The sequence below is a fragment of the Ambystoma mexicanum genome, chromosome 1q, assembly GCF_040938575.1.
Source record: "Ambystoma mexicanum isolate Mex_15411 chromosome 1q, UKY_AmexF1_1, whole genome shotgun sequence".
Lineage (NCBI taxonomy): Eukaryota > Metazoa > Chordata > Amphibia > Caudata > Ambystomatidae > Ambystoma > Ambystoma mexicanum.
The window spans coordinates 178752323-178775901 of NC_090922.1; the positions used below are offsets into that span (position 1 = coordinate 178752323).

The window sequence follows — 23579 nt, forward strand, 5'->3', positions numbered from 1 at the left end:
TCTCCTGCTCCCAACTCCACCCACCTTCACCCCTTCTACAGTTGGCTGGCCCGGATTGATGAGGTTCCTGAACCTGCAGCAAAGTCAACCTCAAATAGATATCAAGTATTCTTCTATGGCACCCATGAAACGTAAGTAGAGAAAGAAACTCTGCTGTTTTCTTTATAATAATGGTCAGTATTTTACATTTTGAATGTCCACACCGGTGCATGGTCTTCTAGGTCTTGGTTCTATCTCATTTTACCGAAAACGGTAATACTGAAATGTTTCAATAAAACATGTTTACCTAAAAATTCACCACCATTTTATTTCGTGGGGGAGGGGAAATTCCCCCCTACCCCTGCTTGCTAATGCTCATAACCCCACCCTAACAACCCCTCTACCCATTTCACCCACATACACCCACCCCATATATATTTTTTAAAAATGTAATATTTATTTCAGTGAAAATGTTTTCCTTGTACCCTTCTTCGGTATTACCCATTCAGTAACATCACTGCATACCCTAGGCCATATGTCAATAATACAATCTTTTCCCTGTTGCTTTCTTGTGATATTTTTAGGAAGCACATTGTTCACATGCATACTTGCCAAAAGCCACTCCTAATCCTCGGCAACAGCAGGTTAAGGCCCTCTCTTCCTCGGTGCTCTGATTAATCCATGCTGACAGTCCACATGAATCTAGACTATGCATGCAGTTGGAACTTTACTTCACTCAGTATAGTAACGTTCTTATTTTCTATGGCCTGCTCTAACACAATTAAGACAAAGGTTGATTCAACCAGGTCCTTGTCTTTCAGTATGTCCTGAACCCCTATCTTGCCACCCCTTTACCAGCCCCAAACCTAACACAAATACATTTTCCACTGCGAATACGATGATTACGCTGCAGCCAGATTTGAAGGGGGCACATCAATCTTCAGTATATATATTGGGCCTCATTACGACCCAGGCGGTAAGTTACCGCCTGGGCCGTGACTTTACCACCATGGCGTAAACTATGTTTACGCCATGGTGGTTGGCGGATTTACCGCCCCATTTCAACCTTGGTGGGGCGGTAAATCCCCATTTTCCCATTTACCCTTCCCCATTCCCATTTTGCCCCATAGGGCATAATGGGAGTGGGGAAGGCGTTAATTACGCCACCGTAAATTACGGTGGCGTAATTAACTCCATGGTCCCTTAGCGCCATGGATTTTAACACCTGCTAAAAGCAGGTGTTAAAAGCTCCATGGCGCTAAGGGACCTCGTACTCAGGCGGTAAGGGTCGGTGCTGTTTACGCCGCCGTAAAACCCTTACCGCCTGAGTCGTAATGAGGCCCATTGTCACTGATGGTACAGAAAACAGTCTTCAGGACTGTTCACAGGGTTTTTTATTAAAGTATTTGTGGGGCCTATGGCGGTCCGGTTCTTGTCTCAAACCTTCTCTCTAACCCAGCTGTCCTTAGCTCCTGGTTGGTTCTACGTATAGTTGACCCTTACTGTCTAACAGCTGCATTAGCCTGTTGGTGGTCCCCCTGAAGGCAGGCTCTCCAACTCCCTCACAGACTTCCAAGCCTCTCTAATCTCACCAGATGTTGCTGTTCTAATGGGAAAGTTAGGAATTGTGCCTTACAGCTACTCTGTAAGACTCAACTGGTTCGACTTGCGCCGTTACTGTCTCCTCCTCACCAACTTCTTCTCCCTCATGTTTCACTCCTCCACTTTCCTCACTTGGTTACTCTTCAGTTGGTCCTACGACCACTACTACCTCTGCACTATACTCCTTTTATTCTTCACTCTACTTCCCTCTTCACACTTCTGCTCACACACTGCCACTCCTCCCACTAGTACTACTACACTCTACTTCACTCTTCCCACACTACTAAGCTTCTTTTCTTTCCCGGCTGCACTCTCCATCAGTCCTGTTGACAACATAATCCTCTGGAGTTTGCTGTGTGGCCGTTCTGTTTCTCTGTGTTCGGGGTTGGGAGTTGGTGTCTCCTTTTTTGCTGCCAAGCTGCGATGAACAGAACTGCACGCAAGTGTTTTGGTTTTGCTGCAGGCGGCTCAAACTTCCCTTTTTTTGTTCTCGTGTCTCGAGTGGATATCCCAAATTCCAGGAAATGGTTGGGATTGTTTCTTAAATAATTGTTCTAAATCATTAATATGACGGATGGCCACCACGCATAATGCCTGCACGGAGGGATGGGGGAGACATTTTTCCTGACATAGGGGGCTTGGCCTGTATTCTACACACCACTGGTGGCAGGAACATGTACACCACAAAAATGGGTATGATACAGAAATTGCATCCATTACCACTGAACAATTTCCTACACAGCTCCAACTGTCGGTGTCGGATACAGGTACAAAGTCTCCTACTTATTGGATACTATTTACCTAACACAGTAGAGGTTTACTTATGGTATGCTCTATATTCATTTATAGATACTGGCACACTTGGCACAACACTGTAGTGAAGGAGTGGGATGTTAAGACCCTTGCAGTGGCTTGGCTACTACCCGATAGATAGGCAGCCAAGCAGTAAATAATTTGACAAATTTAATAACCCCAGATACAATAAGACGTCAGTTTTTTAATCATGTCATACACTCTCCTTTTTAAAATGTACATACAGATGTGTCCTTTTTATTTGTAGACACAAACACATTTGGTGGGAGATTGGGCAGACTGCGTTTTGGTGAGTGCTGCAGTTGGTAAGAGTTACAAGTTCAGAGAGGGCCGACACACACTGTGTTAACCTTTTTAAGAAGTAATCACGACACTGCAAACAAAGGGCAGGTCACAATAAAACAAAGAATTAGTGAGTTTTTGTAGAAGTCCCTGAATTGGCCAGGGGCTCTGTTTATGCTGCCAGCAAGGATTCTCAAACGTAGGTGTTCCCTCCATCTTTGTTTAATATATGCTGATACCTGCTACATTGTGAAACCAAGGCCCATTGGTATAGGACTCTCAATTCTAGACCTCAACAAATATCGCCCCAGCCGAACAATCCTACAGTTTACGGGACATATATCTCACACCACTAGTGTGGACACAGGCCGCAGGCACATCCATGCATGATAGAATACCGGTATGGCTATGCATATCCGTTCTAGCTTCATACATAGCCGTCCAGACAAACTCCTGACGTACCCCAACACCTCTGCCACTAGCATACAGCGACTAGCACCCGAAAGGAACCCGGTATAGCTGGCCTCACATAGACTCTCTCAACAATAGCAATCCATCTCAAATCCTCAACAGCACCCACCCTTTCTGACCTCTCTTGGGCTGCTTAGTCGAGCCTTGCCAGCCAACCAAGTCTTAGAACGGCAACATGCACACATGCATCTCCCAAGCTAAACTCCCTAGAATTTCGCACCACATCGACTATGGTCACCAACGGCATTCCAAGCGAGGAAAAAGCGCATTGAAGCCACACAAGTGGGGAAAGAGCGCTATATAAATAACCAAATACAATACAATACTTGTGACTTATTTCTCTGTCCTTATGCTCTCTCACTACTCCTACCACCTGCCTCCACCCTTCAATGTTACTTTTCCCTCCTCCACACTACTACCACTCCACCTTCTACCATCATACTACTTTCACTCTCACAACCACTTATCACTCACTCCCTACGCTCCCTCTGACAATCTCACGCGCTACTCATGCATTAATCAGTACCACTTACTAACACCTTCCAAAAATCGCCTCCATGCTCCAGTCCACTGTCCTTCCTGCTGATGTTCTCTTGGTCTGCATCCTCCTCCTCCTCTGACCTTACTCGAATAACCCACAACTTCCTCTTATTTCCTTACCCCCGCCCTCCAATCTTCCAATTGGTTTGCTGATCCTGGCCAATCTAGCCCCCTCTTCTCTGCCTGTGAGAGGTTACAAGCATGGGTAATCACAAAGACAGGGTCAAGCCCGGCTTCCTTTTCCCACGCAAGGCTGCCTGGTGACAATGATTGCAGCCTACACTACAATGTGTCTCAGTTCATGTTAGGGGCCCCTTCTACATACCCCCCTATGGTATAGTCCAGTGGAGCACTTCCTGCTCCATTGTAAGTCAAGTCCCTGGTGGTCCAGCATGGCCATGTCAGTGCTGTGACTCTGCACGTGGAGTCAGGGCAGTGCTACACAGTGTCAGGGAAAGCTGCATAGAATCTCTGGTTCCTCCCATGCTGGTGCTTCATCTCCACCACACCGAGACTAGGGAGTCTTGCGCTGCAGCCAGGGAAGCTACGTGTTCTCTCCTGTTCTTCCTTTGCTGCATCTCTCTTCTCTGCCTGGCACTGCTGCTGAACTGATGTATGCGGTGCTGGTGGTTTGCTGTCCTGTGGTCTTGTCATTCTGTTGCTTCTTCCGTGACTCTGTAAAAGTGAAGACCATTCAAACACTTTATTCAGGAGTTATGGGGTGAGGCAAGCTGGTCCTACATACATAAAGGCAGGCATTTGGGGAGGGCACAGGAAATGGCACCCTCTCAACTGCCACCATCCCACTCTGGGATAGGAATGGCTCTAGCTTACATCCTGGTAGGTGTCTGATCAACAGCTAAGAGAGGTCCCTATCCCCTCATGACAAGGTCAGTTTACTGACCTTGTCACACAATGGATGCTGGAGACCCACGGAGGAGGTAGTTTCGAAGCTCTTCTCCCCAATTGCACCCATGGACAAATGATATGGGGATATAACATCTATTGGAGGTGCAATAGCTTTCAGTATTTGTGTACTATGCTCAGTAGTCTACTCTGCAGGAGAAAGAGAAGTATGTGACCAGAAGAACGTGGAACACTGAATGTATGTGTAAAGTGACTCTGGCTGTTTCCAATGGGAAATGGAGGATATTTATGGTGTTGCCACTTATCACTTCTGTGCTTAGCTTATTTTGTTGTATTTCAAAAAAGGTAGCAGGCGGTCCTCTCCAGAAAGAACATGGCATGATAACCTGTTCTGTGGTTTTTTCCCACTTTGAGATGACAGTTTGCAGCACACGCTTTTTGCTCACTGTACCTTTCACAGATGGAAAATATCCATTTTCATATCAGTCTTTGTCCCGCTCATATGGGCAGTCCAGCAACGAAATGCTATGGCAATTCCCTTCTGAACAAGAGTGCCAACAGCAACCACATACACATGTTTCAGCCTTGTTGGGCCTCATCAGTGAGGTGGAGCTGTGCCTCTCTGAGCACAGTGAGCAGGGAGTCCACGTCTGGGTTTCCCCAGGCAACTCAGGGTGACCAACCCCAAGTTCCTTGCAAATATTTCAAAAAAGGTAGCAGGCGCTCCTCTCCAGAAAGAACATGGCATGATAACCTGTTCTGTGTTTTTTTCCCACTTTGAGATGAGAGTTTGCAGCACACGCGTTTTCCTCACGGTACCTTTCACAGATGGGAAATATCCATTTGCATATAAGTCTTTGTCCCGCCCATATGGGCAGTCCAGCACTGAAATGCTATGGTAATTTCCTTCTGAACAAGAGTACCAACAGCAACCCCATACACGTGTTTCAGCCTTGTGAGGTGGAGGTGGTACTTTCCAGCAAAACATGGTGGTTTAGTGACAGTCACCTCAAATTCCTTTTCTGGCATTGCATAAGCTAAAGAAAATGGTGATACTGGGACATCTTCCGTGCAGGTCTGCCTGCGTGCGGCATGTTCTAAATCTACATCAGAAAAAAAATCTTCTACGATACTAGTAAAACAGGGACACTAGTTTTTAGAAAGTATGCATAAATATATTCATTTAGGTTATAGGATCCATTTATTTTTGGAATTGGGCGCAGACCAATGTCACAGTACAGCACTTTGCTCTGTGATTTCGTGCTTCAGTGTGCTCGGAGAGAACATATGAGGTGCCCAGCCCTTTGCAGTGTAACCAGCCCTACAGATAAGGGATGTATCAGCCACTTTTACTCCCCATAAATAGGCAAATACTCCCCAAAAATAAAAATAGGGAGTAAAAACACTCCCAACAAAAAAAAAAGAAAATAGACACATAGAATCGTGTGCATCTGCTTTCACTCACAAAGCCCCATGGATATGTTTGGACCAGTAGTGCAGGTAGTACCAGAGGAAGGAACTACTATTATAACTGCCTGATTGGAAGAAGCAAACATGTATCTTTTAAAGTGCATGAATAATTGGGTGCGAAGAAATAATTATTAAACGTCAGTTTTCTAGTTAAAACATATTTTTACTCGCTTATAAAATGCTTCATTTCCACTTACATTTGTACTCAATAAAGAAAATGGTACTCCCAACTTAAAAAATAGGGAGTAAAATACTGCCACTTCCAAATCATATCTGGAGTGGAGTACAAAGTGTAACATCTCTCATGCACTAATCCTTATACATTATCCATTTTATAAAATATAGCGTTGGCCAAAGACTTTTTCTTGGGGTCCATTTTAGCTGGAGCTTAGTATTCGTTTGGATACCATGCACTAGTTCAGGTGCCAAAAGTTAGAAATAGGTTTCATTGTAGGTTATGCTGTTCACAGGCCATTGTAAGAGTAATGGAGGGTGCAGCCTACAGATTGCTATGCGTTTGTCCAGGAAACATTACGCAGATCGTTGAGGCCTATTCAAGTTTGGGCCTTAGTTCGTAGATGATGTTAAACATTTGTTTGGGCAAACAATGGTGTATTTTAATACAATGTTACTATGCGGTTAATTACAACCACTGAGTTTATATACCAGTGCTTTTGTTTGGGTTTAGTGATGTAACAGTGTTAGGGAGAATTCTCATAAAAGTACTAATTCCCTTCACCTTAGAGACCCGCAGCAACTTTGCTGGATTTTGAGGACTTGATTTCTTTTCCTGGAAAGAGTGTGAGCCTTTTATTTCCCACTCTTTCATGTATTTTGATGTGTGTTTTACATTTGTGTTCTTTGATTATGGAGTTTTAGATAACTCCATAGGCATCATCTTTTCATGTGTTTTAAACAGCACCTTCAGTGCAGTGACACAGGGATGTCTTTTTAGACTTCTCACAGGTTCGATTACCTTCTCTGGGATAAACTACTGTTTCCCAGGGAATGTAAAGTGAAATTGACTTTACTAGTCTTTCCAAATTCATAGACCCAGCACACACCATCTTCCAATGGAGTGCTGGAGGGGTTACATAGCATCCCCTGTGTTTAAATACTCATGTAGCAGTCAAATGCTACCCTTTTCTATTGAAAAGGCTGGTGTCAGTGGTTTTACAATGAACTACCATGATTTTTACCGACTGCGAACACCGGTAGCTCAAAATCACGGGAGCCATGTTTTTCAAGATGGCTCCTTGAGACCCTTTGTTTAAACAGGTCCCGGTCTTTTTTTTTGCCGTTTCTTTTTAGAAAGGTCCTTCTAGTGTTTGTCTATGCACGCCAAACCAGGTTTGGTCCCTTTGTTCATGTGCCTTCATGTGCCTTTGGCGGGCTTCAGGACTGAAGACCACCTCTGGCGTCTGAGGTGGGCAGGAAGTGAGGGAGGTGCCCGAAACTCCCTGTGCTTAGTCTCCTAGGAGACCCAAATGCACTCTGGCGTGATCGGCTGGCTAACTGTCCGGCAATTACGTGATCACATGATGTTTTTCACGCATATATCAATACCCTTGAAACGGTGATACTGTGTTGCACGCCACTTTCAATCGGACCCAGCTGGGATACGGGTGACTAGCTACTGTGAGAACTGGCGAGTTCTTTCGCTTAAGGTAAACATTCTGTCCTGTGGGGGCCTTTCGAATCACGGCGGTTTTCCAAATCGCTTCTTGCCTTTATTGTTTAGAGAAGGGAGCCCTACATCCTTGGCTTTCCGTTAAACCCCATCCGAGTCAAGCAATCTGGAGTCGGAAATATTGAGCAATATTCAAATGCAACCCCTCCCCCCCTACCTTTTTGAAATTCTCTAAATAGTAAGCTTTTCAGCAAGCCGTATTTGTTTAGTCACAATTGTGGTATTAATTCATCAATTTATTTTCAATTGGAAGTAATTCACTTTGGGTGTAGCCAATAATATAATTGTAAGAACAATCGGTCTCTCACATACTCAAACTCTTGTGTTGTGTTTAGGCCCATATAACATCAGGTGCAGCCAACCCTGGATCCGGGGAGTCACCTTCAAATTTATGACCGCTGGTTGAACGAGCGTTTGGACATTCTCGAGAAGAACGTTGGCGTCCATACACTTCGCTATCTGCAGGAACTTCTACGGAGAAGCTATTGTTTAATATAAGTGAACACAGCGTACAATTTAAGGAAGAGACGCACAGCCTTCCATTGCATGAATGAAGGTTAGTTAATATTCTTTAGGTTTATCTTAAGTATGTGACTCTCGTGTCCTGTCCGTGGGCCGCTGTAGTGGAGGATCGACATATTGACCTTGTGATATTTATGTGTACATTTGTATATCTGTAGCATTGATTCTGTCTATGGCCTGGCTCTTATCTGCCTCTCGGAGACACCAATACAAGAGGGTAGCACTACTTTCTGCCAGACACCTCAGGTCCATCCTGGAACTTTTCCCGGGTTGGTAGCAGGCTCTTGTATATTATTACCTATTGTTCCACTATAGATATTTTTATTATGGATGTTATATGTTTTTTGTCCAAGTACAAGGGCTTCACACATTGATATGTATTATCTGTGATTTTCTTTCTTTCTTGATGTTAGAATATACTTTTGTTACTCCTGATGAAGACGTCACTACACTAAAGTATATACGTCGAAACCGGTCGAGTTTGGACTAAGATGAGGTCGTGGTTAGAAAACTCTGGGACCCATCTTAATTGCCTAGGCCACTGATGTCATCTGCTGTGGCCCGTCAAATTGATTTCATGTTCTTTTTATAAATCTTTCAGATGAATTAATTATGATGAATTTTCTTATAGATTTTATGTCGTACATTGATTGGTGTTTAGTATGAATGGTTTGTCTAAATGGATGGATGAGGTTGTATGCTTGGATGATTGAATAAGATGATTTTTATTATATAGATGTGTCTTTTTTAATAAAAGTTGTTTCCTGCTATGTAAATTGTTATTACAAGTGCAGATTTAATCATGATTTGTTTGATATATTAAATTAGTATCAGGTTTAATAAAATCCTTGATACCGTTATTTTTGAATTGTTTCCTTTGGATGTCTTTCCGCTATCTAAATCTTAATTAATACTCCAATCCAAAGCGTGGGGTTTCCTGTGTCTTTCAGAGAATACATAACTGTCCGGCAAGGACAGCCACCCTGCTGGGTGAGTGTCAGCTAGGCTGGAATGAAAGGGAGAAAACTGTTTAAAAGGCGAGTCTCTTGGACTGGAAAGCGAGTCGACCACTGGAACAAAATTACCGAAGACAAGCTGGAAGAGGACGGCTGCTGCAACTCCTGGACTGTTGGTTTGCCCGGTGAAGCCCTGCTGCAGGTCCTAATTGCCAAACTCCATTCGACAGAGAAGCTCCTTCAAGGACGACTTCTTCCTTTGAGTTGGTGGGACCAATCAACTCATAAGACACCTGGATACCATTATCAAGGCTGGTTAGGATTAATCAGGAAGAGGGACACCAGTTTGTATTCTTGAATCTACAGCTACTGGAACTGAAGTGACTCCATCTTGTTTGCTTTCTTCAACGATCCCTTGCAGTGCAGGAGTCCCCCGACGTCCTCCCTCTTGTCCCCAAGACCGAGATTCAGGAACAGCGAGATCTGCAGGACCTGCCAGGAACCAAGACTTCAGCAACATATGTTTTCTTCATACAAAAGTACTGTGCCAACCTGATTGAGAGAACGCCACTCTTGCGGTGAAAGTTTGTGAAACTTTCCCAACTTGCAGGCCTAATCAGCTTGTGACCCGACATATGATTCTTTTTCACCTAAACTACTTGTAAGAACTTTCGCAAAGACTTTACTGTGTGATACCAGAACTGCTCTTTCCTATCCAGAACACTAGCCCATTGACTTTGGCCTGGCCTATTGACTTGAATTGAACTCTTCTGTTGAACTAAAACTATTTGCACTGCCTAGAACATATATGTGATCTATTCTACTTACCTTTGTCCTTTTTGCTCACTGCTAAGTAACTGAACTGCCATTTGGCTCCTATTTCAGGGGAGCCCAAACTGCCCCAAAACCTTACAGTTTTGTATTGAAGTGTATGGGTATATAATATTAAGTTGCCTTCTGCTAGTGAAATGTTTTCTAAATGATAGTGTAATAAATTACTAAGTGTTTTTACCAAGAAACCTTGAGTATAAGTGTCTACTTGAACCACTGTGATTGAAAGTCCTCTGTGTAACTACTTGTACTGCTCACATTCACTCTTGAGATAAGCCTGGCTGCTCAGCTCTCTACCAAAAACTGTGTGGTACAAACTTATACCAAAGGCTGGTTTGGCTAACACCTGTAGTTCTAATTGTGTGTAGTGGTCCCAGAGGGTACTGCATGCAATTCTGCCAAACCAACAGTTGGTGTGAAGTTATGCAGTTCACATAGAATAGGAGTTTGATTTGAAAACGTGCAGATGCACTTAGAATGTAAGGTGCAGAGTATGTGGTGGAATGCACTGTTGTAGCTAGGTGAATGCCGAGCACAAGCTGGAAGTACTTGACCTATGTGAGTGAATGTTTGTGTGTTAGTGTAGATGTTCTGTTGGTGCAGCAGCTTTGTGGTCTGTTGACTAGGGTAGCTCTAGTTTTGCAGAATTTCGGTGTGGCTCACCTGGACAAATAGTGTTGGTTCTCCTTGGATAGGTGGGGGTGGGGCACAGTGGGAACTGGACTGTGTAAGTATTTTGACGTAACTGAACCTAGATGTATAGGATCCTTCTTACTCATTTGAGTTGGACCTCAAGATTCTTGCCTGGTTAAGAGACGGCCACTGAGGAAGTGGTTCTACATTTCAGAAAGCAGAACATGCGAGACTGAGCAACTGCATCCGTTCTTTAATGCCCGCCAGAGTTTGTAGGTCATTTGTTTGTTCTGTGCAAATATGTTAGTCATGTGCTTGGAGCGTGTCCTGAGTTGCAGGTTCACGGTTTGTCCTGTTGTGTGGAATGTTCTGCTGTTTTCCCCTAGGTACTGGCTCTTGCTGCAAGCCTGTATCATCTTCAAATCCTGCAGAATCATCTTCAAGGGTGCAACCCTGAAGTCCCCAAGGTACCTCACTGAGAGACTCACTCCATAGGCCTATGATCCACCAGAAGTACGGTCATGTGCAAACTTGAACTTTGCCAATACAGGAAGGAAAAAAACAGAAGAGAGGGCTTCTCTGTTTACGTCCAAATAACTGTTGGACCCATATACATGCAAGTTCCATGGCAGACCCACCCTCGCTGGAGAGAAAGTTAGACCACACAGTTTCATGTGTTGGCCATAAAAAGCTGTAGGATTTTATTGTTACAGATATGGTTATGGAAACAATGACAATAATCACATATCCTTATGATATCATACTTTTGGGCACCGGGTCCTGAGGTAACCCCCTCTGGCCCGTGCCGCCACACACAGACAGGTTAACGGCTGTCTGTGTTAACCCAAAAGTAGGTTATTTGCAGCCCCTGGTGGTTAAGGTGGTGGAGATTTCTCGGAAGAAATGTTCCTTGCTGTGCCCCGATAGATGTGTGCCATCCTTGAGAAAAAGGTTGGGGTCTCCTAGTGTAATGGCCGGGTGTTTTATGAAACCAGGCCTCTGGCTATACAGAATTTTTCTATCCCTCTGTTAAGTTTCCATCTGGAAATGTCCACTGATTTGTAACAGGTGGCCCCTTGACATTTTCTTCTAGGCAGGATTGTGGAGAAATATGGATCCTTGTATGCGACCAGTTCTGCTAGTTTGTCGTGGATGTCTGCCCAGAGGAGGCCTCTGTATCCCCACCAAGATGCAATAGTGTTCCTAAATACCGGCCCCTCCTTGGTTTCTTCTGTCCATCGCCTGTCCTGAAAACGAACGAGTGTCCGGCTATCCATGCTGAACGGAGCGGGGTCTTCCACCCGGCTGGTGTTTCTAGTAGGTGGAAGAAAAAAAAGGGGGGGAGGGGACTATATTAGTATAGGTCTGATGTATCTTTTATAACAGCCTGACTTCCACCCCATTATGTTCTTTACTTGCTGTGGGCCAAGGCCCCCTCGCCGTGCTGCGGTTGCAGCCCTGATCCTGAAAGATTGGGTGCCAAATTCTTTTGGGTCCCACCCTGCTTTGCTGATGGCTTTTGTCAGCACCCCTTTAAATCGATAGCGGCTTAGTGCCGAGGCATCCCTGTGAATTAGGAACCTTCCCCCCACTTTAGGCCTTTGTGCGCAATAAAGGTTGGTGATGCACACCGGGCAGTTTGTTGCATCGGCCTTACATTGGAGAGCCACAATCATGGCTTTCCCCCTACCCCCATAAAGGGGAAGATTTGTGCTATGGGGGGAGTTGTTTCCAGTCACCTGCCAGCAAAATCAAGTGCGAAAAATACAAGTACCAGAATCCTCAGAGCTAATTAACTTGTCACACATGAAACAGAAATGCAGACCGGCCTGAAAAAAACAAAGAAACTCAGCCTCCCTGAAGATTGATGAAGTCATGAAAACGTGCGTTAGGAGGAGAAGCTAAAGACTGGTAACAGAGTGCCTGCCTTCACATCTTTAAACATTGTTCCAGGAGTCCCGGGATCTAAAGGCAGTGCAGCAGGGTCATCATGCCTTACATTGGAGAGCCACAACCGGGGCTTTCCCCCTCCCCCCATCAAGGGGAAGATTTGTGCTATGGAGGGAGTTGTTTCCAGTCACCTGCCAGCAAAATCAAGTGCGAAAAAAACAAGTACCAGAATCCTCAGAGCTAATTAACTTGTCACACCTGAAACAGAAATGCAGACCCGCCTGAAAAAACAAAGAAACTCAGCCTCCCTGAAGATTGATGAAGTCATGAAAACGTGCATTAGGAGGAGAAGCTAAAGACTGGTAACAGAGCGCCTACTTTCACATCTTTAAACACTGTCATGTCTAACCATGGTCTCCATGATACCTAAACCACACAAAGGTGTGGTTTAGGTACACTTTGACTCCTCTCTCACCTTTTCCCATCACATCTCTCTCACGTCTCGTGCCTGTCGCTTCCACCTCTTTAATATTCTTAAAGTCCGCCCCTCTCTCACTTTCTATGCTACTAAACTCATCTCCTCCCTTATCTTCTCTCGCCTCTTCTACTGCTCCTCCTTACTCTTTGGACTTCCTACTTCTCATCTTGCACCCCTTAAATCTATCTACCTCTCTGCCGTCCGCACCCTTTGTCTCCTCTCCCCCCGCGACTCCATCTCTGCTTCCCTTTCCTCCCTTGGCTGGCTTCCCTTTCACTCCCATCTCAAATTTCAATTTCTCTCCCTAGTCTTTAAATCTCTCCACAGTCTTCCTCCCCTTTATCTCGCCTCCCTCCTCTCGTTCTACACTCCCTCCCGCTCCTTTCGCTCTGCTGACCACTTCCTTCTCACTGTTCCTCCTTCCCCTTGTGCCTCACCCCGTTTCCGCTCCTTCCATCTCCTAGCCCCCCCCCCACACTGGAACTCCTTACCTCTCTCACTCTGCTCTATTTCCACTTTTTCCTCATTCCGAACTTCCCTCAAATCTCTTCTCCTCCATTCCCCGCCTTGAAACCCCTCCCCTTCCTTTTCCCCTCCCTCCTTGCCTTATCTTCTTGATCCTCTCCTACCCCCTTGCCCCCTCCAATCTCCCCCCCCTCTCCCTCTCAATTCTACTGCACTTCTCTCCTCCAGTTAAATTGCTCTGCTTATTGTTTTGTTCATTTGCTTCTACTGTTACTGTTATGTTATTATCTTATGCATCCTGTTGTTATAATGTGCAGCGCTTTGGTGTAAAGCGCTTTATAAACAAAACTAAATACAAATAAACCATTGTTGGCCTTGGTGCTTGAAGCGATGAGCTCTCCTATTTGGAAAGCCCCAAAGTATGCCAGAAAAAATGCTGTTTTAAATAAAAGGGTCTCATAAGGGTGACGGCATGTGTTGTCTAACTGGCTTGTTATTTTTATTAGCTTGTCAAAATCAAGTGGGTGGCGGAAGTCTACCTGAGGTCCCTCTATTTTGCCCCAGCCTTTCATGGCATACGAGATCAGAGCGCTCTGGGTAGGGTCTGTGTCCCCCCGCAGTTTGGAGTGATAGGATATTGCTACTAGGTGTCTCTTTGCCCAATCCCTCGTGAAACCCTGCCCATGGGCCCATTTAAAAAATATTTCTATATCTTTTTTTGTTAACAATTCTACGTGGTTTAAACCCGTTGCTCTAAAGACTGTTTGCAGGCACTTACTGTACTGAGCTGTGGTTGTGCTTGCTAGCACCTATTCTGCCATCTGTGCAAGGAACCCCGTGCCAGGGTTTGTGCTATCTGTGGGTCCAGCGTTGTTGGCACCCGTTTGTGAGGTGCCCGATTCTCGTTGTACATCCCGGCCATGGCTCTCTGGCAATGGCGCTGATGTAATTTCTTTAGCTTCCCATTATTGACCAGCAGTCCGCTGCTATTAACGTCATCTTTTCTTGGGCGTGTGGTGCTAGCTCCTGGAATCTTGTCCACTGAAAGCGAGATAAAGCATCTGCAATGTTATTATCCGTTCCAGTGATGTGTGTGGCTTTAACGACAATGTTTTCTTGCAATGTGACTGCCGTGATGGCTCTTAGGACTTTCAGTACTAGGTGGCATTTGGTCGTTCATATGATGCCTACCACCGCCATGTTGTCACACCAAATCATGAGTTCCGTGTTAGCTAGCTGCCTGCCCCAGATGTGCAATGTTAGCCAGATGGGAAATATTTCTAAAAGCGTTATGTTTTTTGTCCATCCTGCTGGATGCCATGGTTTCGGCCAGTGCCCTGCCACCCATTCTGTGCCTAGGATGGCTCCAAACCCCTTGCTCCCAGCTGCATCTGTAAAGAGGACCCTTTTGGCCCATGAATTCAGCGGCGAGAGCCAAAGTGTGGTTCCGTTGAAATGTCTGAGGAAGTCCCCCCAAACTTTCAAGTCTTCTTTTACTTCTTTGCCCAGCCGGATGTGGAGGTGGGGTTTGGTGCATGATTTGGTTTTAAACTCTAAGCTCCTGGAGAATACCTTCCCTTGCGGGCTGATTCTGGCTGCAAAGTTGAGGCTGCCTGCTAGTGATTGCAATTCTTTCACTGTGCCCTTGTTTTTTGTACTTAAGTTTTGTATTTTATCCAGGAGTTCAGCAATTTTTGTGTTTGGGATTCTGTAAAGGCCCTCTGCTGAATATACCTCAATCCCCAAGAAGATTATGTTGGTGGATGGTTTGGTTGTTTTTTCTGTGGCCAGGGGAATTACCCATTGTGTTGCCATCCTTTCTAGTTCGGCCAGAGCCCTCTTGCATTCTCCCGACTGTGATGGTCCCATTACCAAGAAATCGTTGAGATGCACTTCTTTGACCCCGGGTTGTTGTTTTTGAAATGCCCATTGAAAAAATGAGCTGAACTGCTCAAATAGTGCGTAGGAAACTGCGCATCCCATCGGGAGGCATCGGTCAACATAAAATTTGTTTTCAAAGGTAAACCCTAGCAATTGCTGTGATTCCGGGTGCACTGGTAAGAGTCTGAAAGCAGATGCAATGTCTAGTTTGGCCAGCAGAGCATTCCTGCCACATTCCTGTACAAGCCTTACTGCCTCTTGGAAATGTGTGTAGGAAACAGCCGATTCTGTGTGTGGAATGCCATCATTGAGTGATAGGCCTTTTGGGTAGGAAAGATGGTGAGTTAACCTCATTTTCCCTGGTTCCTTTTTTGGAACCAGGCCTAGTGGCGATACTATGTAGTCTGTAAAGGCATGGAGTCCCAGGGTCCCGCGATCCTGCCCAGGTTTAGCTCCTTCTCCATTTTATTTTTTACCACATCTGGGTTGTCTCTGGCAGATTTCAGGTTTTTTGGAATGATTTGGGACCCAGTTCCCTTAAAATGAATGATGAAACCTGTTTTGAAGCCTTGTTGGATTGCTGTGCTGGTTTCACTATTTGGATAGTTCAACAGGGCTTTATTGAAGTTGTTGGGGTTGATGGGGGTTTTGCCTGGTTCTAAAACTGGGGCCATTTGTTGTTGCTCGGATGTGGTTTATTTAGGGTGGTATTCTGATGTTGACTGGACAGGATTGTTGCTAATCCTTCGTATTTTTGGCTGGTAGCCTGGTGCAATTGCTTGGCGGGTGGTCGCAATTGCAGTTTGTACAATTGTGTTTATACCAGCATTCTTTACCCCATGTGCATAGGTTTTTCCCAAAATTCCTGCATGGAATATTGGCTTTCGAAGCGTGGTGATTTTTGTACTGTCCGTGGGCATTTGACTTAGCCGCCCAGGGCTGGTTTTTCCGAAAGGGTTGCTCCCGTTTCTTGTTTTTCTCATTGTCAGAGCCTCTGGTCCCTTGAGAAATTTTGTTGGATTTGGTCGTTAAGGTAACCTCTTCCTCAGATGGAAGTTCAGAGTTTAATATGTATAGGTCATTCTGCACCTCATCCCATTCTATGGCTGGCCTCACTGACATGCTCCGTCTGAATCTGATATTGCTAACCAGATTCTGCCTTTTTGGGCATTTTTTGCTTCTCTGACTTTGTCCATGTAGGCCCAAAGCTTGGCACCGTCCCCGGGAACTTTTTCCAAATATATAGTTGCTAAAATGGCGAAAGATAGCCAGTTGTCCCAGTTCTGCTCCACCTCAACATTCCTGGCTATTGCTTTCTCCTCTATTTTCTTGGGGTCCCATTCAGGATTTCTGTTTGAAAAGATTTCAATTTTTGGTCCAGTTGGGCACTGCTAATCATTACCATTTCAGCTCTGCTGTTTTTGTTTATATCTGATTGACCTGATGTGCTAGCATTTGGGGTGGCCCATTCTTTCAGTGCACCATCTGGGTCTGACGTAGTTGCAGTTTAAGGCCCAATTGGGCTTGTGGCTGCTGGTGCTGAGGTAGAAATGGTTGAGGGGGTGGGGGGGAAGCTGCTGCTGGTGTTACAGGGTTTTCTGCTGTTGGTATTGTGGGCACAGCTGGGTTAATAATAATTATGGGTTCCACTGGGACGCTATGGCTTTGTAGGCCATTTGTTCCTGCGGGGAGTTGTTGTTTGTCTCTAATTTCTAGCATCATTTGTGGCATATCCCTCATGTTTTCGCTTAGTTTTGACAAAAGATTGCTTTTGTTACGTTTGCCTGCTCCTTCTGATGACTTCCTCTTCTTTGCGGGTGTGCGGCTGTCTCCTAGCCCAGCTGGCATGGGTGCACCTTCTTTTGGTAGGCCATATAGGTTTTCCCTTACCCAGCCCCAACCATAGTGTTCAGCTGCCTCAATCGCTGCGAGTAGATGGGGAGATTTGGGCTTTGGTGGTGATTTTGTAGGTTCCTGCATTTTTCTTTTGGGCATCATCAGCCTGTTTGTGGAAAAGGAAACAGAATTTTTCTATTTTTTTGCTTTTATGAATACCAATTTTGTGGTTGTTGCCCGCGACTGGGTAACTGCTGCTGGTGTGACCTATTTGCTTTTACTTGTAGGCTGCTAAAAAACATTTGTTGAGCTGGGTTGCTTTAAGGTTTGAAACCTCAAACTTTTGGTGTAATCACAAAAAATACTGACTGTGCCACAGACTGTCTAGCAGAATTTATATTGGGATTTATGTTTTACTTAAAGCCTTTCTTTGTTCTTGGCTGGGCCTGAGCCACGTAGCTCTTGAGTTATAAAAATGTCTATTTCTACGAGCTTACCTTGTGCTGCTGGTGTAACTTTGTATCTTTAAGTTGCACGAAACGATACTGTGATGTATTTTGCAAAAAAATGCTCAGTTTTGTTTCTATAATGTACCAACAAACCTGCATTCATACCATCCTTTGCACAATCTCTCGTTATTAAAAAAAGCACAAACCCCGCGTTTGTGTAATCAAGCAGGGTACGCGGTTAAAACATCAATCTCCTGATCAGTGTTATGTAAACACATGCGTAATGTCAATATGATTGCTCTGTGCTGGCTTGCTTCCAAATGAAATGTTTGTTTCTTACAGAATGTTCGGCCCCATGCCTTCCGTTGCCGCGAAACCCGGCGCATGGGCTCACTCACTTGCAAAAGCTGGAAACGAAACGCCGCCTGCGCCGGGTTGCTCACTTTGAATTCCCTCGTCTGTTTGTTCTTACTGACGTCTCGCTCTCGGCTTAACACGTGCTCTGATTACGGAAAGGGCACATGGGGATTATTCTTGCTTTTTCGAGCAGGACTATGCTCGGAAGGATGGAAAACAAAGATGCCGTGGCAGCAACGAACTTTGAGGGGGAAAAAGACAAAAAGGTAGGAGCGCGAAGATGCCTAGTTAAAAACAACTTCAAAGAAGAAAGAGGTGGAAGACACCGAGTTAACAGTGAACTTCCAGACTGTTTGGGACCCTGTTCAAGTTTGGCAAACAGTTTGTAGTTTGTGAGAGCTGTGCAGCTCTTTTTAAGACCCAGGGATAGCCTTGGGTCTTTGAAGTGTGGCAGTGGGGGCTGAAGCCCAACCCCCAGGCCGGCAGAAGCCGACTGTCTGGCCCCCCGAGGGAGGGGGCAGTGCATTCTGTTTCCCCTGCCCGACTATGGTTTACTCTGAGTGCTTAGCACTCTGTTGCTTCGTAGAAGGTTGAGGCGATTGTTCACACCTCACCCTTCCCTTGTAGTGACAGAGACTGCATGTCTCTCTGTGCGATGAGGAGAGGGGGAGGCTTGGGGGAAGGGGGTGAGGAGCTGCCCCTCTCCCGGGCCTGCCGGATGGTACCAACAGTTACCCTGCCTCGCTTTGGGAGGCCCTGCAGCATTGCCTAGACTCTGGAGCTTGTTTCCCCATCAACATCTGACTCGCTTCCTCACTTATACAATTTAGGAAAGAGCTCAAGATCCTCCCCTTCAAGCAATTGTTCCTCCACAATGCCTAGGTCCATACACCGCCCACTTCCCACCATACCCAAGACTGGGTAATCTGATCCCCACTATTTCCTCCACTGCTGACTTGTAGATCCATTGCAGACAATTGCCCTGCCTCGCCTGATAGATCTTCACTCCCTTGTTTATCCGCACCTTATTCTTCGCACTATGATTGTAAAAGTGCTCAGTTGCTTCCCAAAGCTTGGTCCACGCTCAATACCCTAATAATGTGTGCTGCAGTGATTCGGAGTGTGTTGTGTGCAAGGATGGAAGGAGTGACTCAATCACTGATTTATTACGTAAGAAAAAAGCAATGCTGTTTACTGGTCTTGCTGGCCAGGATGTCTGCGGGTTGAATGTTTAGGAATCCAGTGTCAACAGAGGGTCAGAGAATGTGAAGTGTGTATTTTAATGAATGCTCTATGTGAGAGCAGTTGGGGGGGCCGATCCTTGGATAAGCGAGATGGACAATCAGTGTCTGCTGTCATAAGTACTTAGAGGGTTAGCAGATACTTTGTTCATTTAAATAAAACCTTACTTTATATGTACAGGAAAAACACAAGAGGGTTATATGTTGTTCTCACCGCGCCTGATTGAAAGGATTTCTACAAAAAGCACAAAGCTGTAATCTATGGAAACCCCTGAGGCTGCCAACAAAAAGGTTATGTATGACCTACAACCCTATGCCATAAAAAAATTGAAAATCAAAAGAGCACCTTTTTGTTAAAACTCCTTCAACAAAGATCATTGCATCTTGTATGGTTAATGTTCTCCGTCTTAGTTGAAATCTATACTCCATCTATTCTTAAATTGAAACTACAAGTTATATATGTGCAAATTTTAATTAGACAAAAGCTTAATTATTGCATGTATTATTAACCTAGCAAAGCTACCCAGCATCATGGCCGTGTTTCACTAATTAGGCTTTTTCAAGGCTAATAAAGAAAATTCAATTAAATTATTCATTCACAATAGATTTCCTTGAAAAAAAGTTTGTACTGATAACTTTGATCATCAATCTCCTTACCATCTGATCCTAGATCGATATCTGCAAATATTCCTGCCCATAAGCATTTCTTGGAAAGTCAAGGTCAACCAGCTTGTTTTTGTGTTTAATGTCCATTATCTGTATACATGTGTAAAACTAAATGGGATTAAAATACATCCTGCCGCATTCGACTTATTTGTTCACAAATAATTTGCACATCTAGATTTCTGTGTTGCCGCACTAGCATGCACTTTTGAATAAAACAAGTCGTACAATGTTTTTCCTAGACTGTGTAAGGCGCCTCCCAGCACAATATTTTCTTCTTAGCACCCATTCATCAGCATTGGGGCTGTAGCCCCAGTGCCTGTTACACACTTTGCAACTTGGGCAGTGTAAGGAGGATAGCTAATCTTATGCATATGGGGATGCTTGCCTAGTCATTCTACCATTCAGGACACGTGAACGCTGCCTGCTGGCTGACTGGGGAAAGCTTGCCTCAGGAGTAAGCCTACTAGCAGCTACATTTGCTGCTTTGCCCGTCGTTCCACTGAAAATGGGGCATTAGAGAACTCAAATCTATCAGCCTCAGAAGGATGAAATGCGTCGCTGCCTTATACAGGAAACACATGTGTAACCTACAGCTGTCACAAAGATTGGTTTATTGGGTTTTTATAATGCACCTATAGACAACGTGTCAACCGCAGCAGGTGCATTAACCAAATGAGGTGCCTTACAAATTATATTGAAATTATCACATTAAACACCTCTTTGCTTTTTCACACCTATAATAGCCATCTTCTTTTGCTGTTAACCCGTCTCGGGCACCTAAACATTTTCACAAAACAATTGGGTCCCCACTCCGGTTGTGGACAGTCCATTCCGATACCCATCCCTTGTAATATACCATTGCATATCTTTCCAGACCACATGCATTCTACCCTGGAATAACAAGCATACACTCCAATCTTCTTCTGCCCTTCACATCACCCACACTGATCAGAGCCCCAAGATTATGCTCAAACAGACCAGGAAGACGCCTTTGGTCGTCATCCAGCAAGAAACAACTCAACCAACTTGGTTTCACCCTGCAATACATACATTTCTTAATGCAATATACCCATTTCTTAACACTAAGATGTTTAACCGCAGCAGAGCACAGTATCTAAGATCTGAGCTGGACAACCATTTTTGCCATAGCAAACATGCTCGTGCCACTCTACCCCCACCTTACCCCATCTCTTGCATTACCCAAAGCAACAAAGAAGTCATGCAAACTGTAGACACGTTTTATGTAAGACATGTTTGTTTCCTCAAGAAAGGGTGCTTGGATCCGTATAAGGCGTGCCTGTCTGGTAGACGTTGAAGAATGGGGCTCTGGTACAGAACCACAATTAAAAACATTTTTAATTTACTCTCAAAAAGAAGGGCTTTGTTATAGTGCTTTCACAATTGGAAAAGCGCAAAGTCTGGCAGGCGTCTCCCGTATAAGAGTAAATAATTAATATTATACAAAAAGGTACTCAAATTTGGTAGCGGCGCAAAATAAAGTGACATGCAATATGCGGCACCAACTAAATGGTTAAAATGGTAAAATACTGAGTTTCCGTGCGTTGGACACCGTATGTGACGACAGGTGTTAGCAGAAGACAGCCCACTTGAACACCTTTCTATGAACAGCATTACATCATTATAAGTATAAAAACAATGAAGAACATTATATGTAAACATCTTTATTGCTACTCAATTCTTTAATAGGTAACAAAGTCCCTAGGAATAAAGAGAATTTACGCCCCAGCTCAAGAAGTCCCAAACCGCAATTTAAATTCATCTTGTCTTGATCAGTTAGGCAAAGTACTACATAGAAGAAGAACAATCTGCCAACCAGATATAGGTCGCCATTTAAGTGCAGGGTGAATAAGCCAGCCACAAACGAAGACCAACACCTGTGTCCACAGAGCAAGTTTCCCGAGCAGGGCATATGATCCTGGGCGTCATGCGGATATGCTGAAAGAAAATGTATTCCAGGCACAAGGGGCATGAGTGGAAGAAGGTGTGTCATGTTAGGCATTAGGGTTGTTTTTCATGAGCTGCACATCCGCGTCTACCATTTCCTTAACCAGCTCATCAAAGGTGACTTTTGCCTTCCAGCCTAGCCTCTCGTATGCTTTGGTGCAGTCCCCTTGGAGAAATTCCACTTCAGTCGGCCTGTAATACTTGTGATCAACAGCTACGTGAATCGTGCCTGTCTCTTTGCAGAGGCCTACTTCATTTTCGTCCTTCCCTTGCCACACGATGGTTCTCCCAATATGCCTGAAGGCTTTCTCCACAAACTCGCGCACACTGTGCACTTCCCCAGTAGCTATGACAAAGTCCTCTGGTTCGTCAGACTGCAACATCATCCACATAGCCTCAACGTAGTCTCGGGCGTGACCCCAATCCCGCTTGGAGTCCAGATTCCCCAGGCTGAAGCGTTCCAGCTGCCCGAGGTGAATTTTGGCTACAGACCGGCTGATTTTACGAGTTACAAAATTAGCCCCTCTCCTGGGACTTTCGTGGTTGAACAGGATTCCATTAACAGCAAACAAGTTGTACGCCTCCCTAAAATTCACCACAATCCAGTACGCGTATAGTTTGGCGGCACCATACGGGGACCTGGGGTAGAAGGGAGTCGTTTCCTTCTGCGGGATCTCCTGCACTTTGCCGTAAAGTTCACTTGTTGAGGCTTGGTAAAACCTGACAGAGTTTACAAGGCCACACGTCTTCACCGCGTCCAGGAGACGCAAAGTGCCAACCCCGTCCACATCAGCGGTGTACTCTGCGAGGTCGAAGGAAATCTTGACATGGCTCTGTGCCCCCAGGTTGTATATCTCGGTCGGCTTCACTTCGTTTACTATTTTGACCAGGCAGGTGCTGTCCGTCAGGTCGCCGTAATGCAACCTCATGTTTCCTTCGATGTGACCCTGTGGGTTTTTGTACAGGTGCTCGATCCGACCTGTGTTGACAGAGCTGGATCGGCGCACAATTCCGTGCACCTCGTAGCCCTTCTCCAACAGGAACTCGGCCAAGTAAGAGCCATCCTGCCCAGTGATGCCCGTGATGAGGGCTATCTTCCTGGGCTTGCCGTCACCCCCGGGAGAGGCGCTTGCAGCAGGGCAGGGGTGCTGATTCTGTGCCATATCCGGTACCTTTGGCGCTGCTAACGAGGATGAAGATGGTGACGGGTGCAGGAGTGTAAGAAGGAAGCCGGAGTCCAGTCTGGGCTTTATTTCCGCATCATGGGGGAGGGCCTTGAAGAACCGGCATTACAGGTGTGTTCCAGTACGTCAGGGTGGCTCCCGACAGGTGCGCTTCGGTCACATTTCCCTGTGGTGCTGCAGATTGAAAAAAACCGGCTCTGCAATGACCAACCAGCAGCCGCGCAGGATGGCGACATGAGGGGGGCGGAACTTCCGGTATGGCTGCAGCGCCATCTGAGAAGGGCAGTCCTGCCGCCCATCAATCAGCCACGTAAACAGAGTTCCGGGAGCTCAGTTCCGCTTTTCCATTGGGCAGACTAGGGAACGGTCTGACGCCTCTCGGTTGTAGCGGCAGGTTAAATACGAACAAAGAGAGACATATTTGAAAGAGTTCTCCGAATAGTTTATTAAACTGAAAATTGTCTTCGAGTATAAAAACAAATGTTTACTCAATACATCTGTCACGTTTCCG

The 23579-nt window shown here is 45.2% G+C and overlaps 1 protein-coding gene and 1 long non-coding RNA gene across 2 annotated transcripts; one reads left to right on the top strand and one right to left on the bottom strand.

Annotated features, from left to right (window-relative positions):
* Positions 1–7623: 7623 nt before the first annotated feature.
* Positions 7624–9096, top strand: LOC138521131 (uncharacterized). Its single transcript, XR_011282949.1, has 2 exons — positions 7624–8270; positions 8650–9096. It is a non-coding gene; the product is annotated as an uncharacterized lncRNA (long non-coding RNA).
* A 12489-nt stretch (positions 9097–21585) lies between these two features.
* Positions 21586–23320, bottom strand: LOC138526285 (GDP-mannose 4,6 dehydratase). Its single transcript, XM_069636842.1, has one exon. It carries the CDS (start codon positions 23045–23047, stop codon positions 21932–21934), a length of 1116 nt encoding a protein of 371 aa, XP_069492943.1. The 5' UTR covers positions 23048–23320; the 3' UTR covers positions 21586–21931.
* Between the last annotated feature and the right edge of the window lie 259 nt (positions 23321–23579).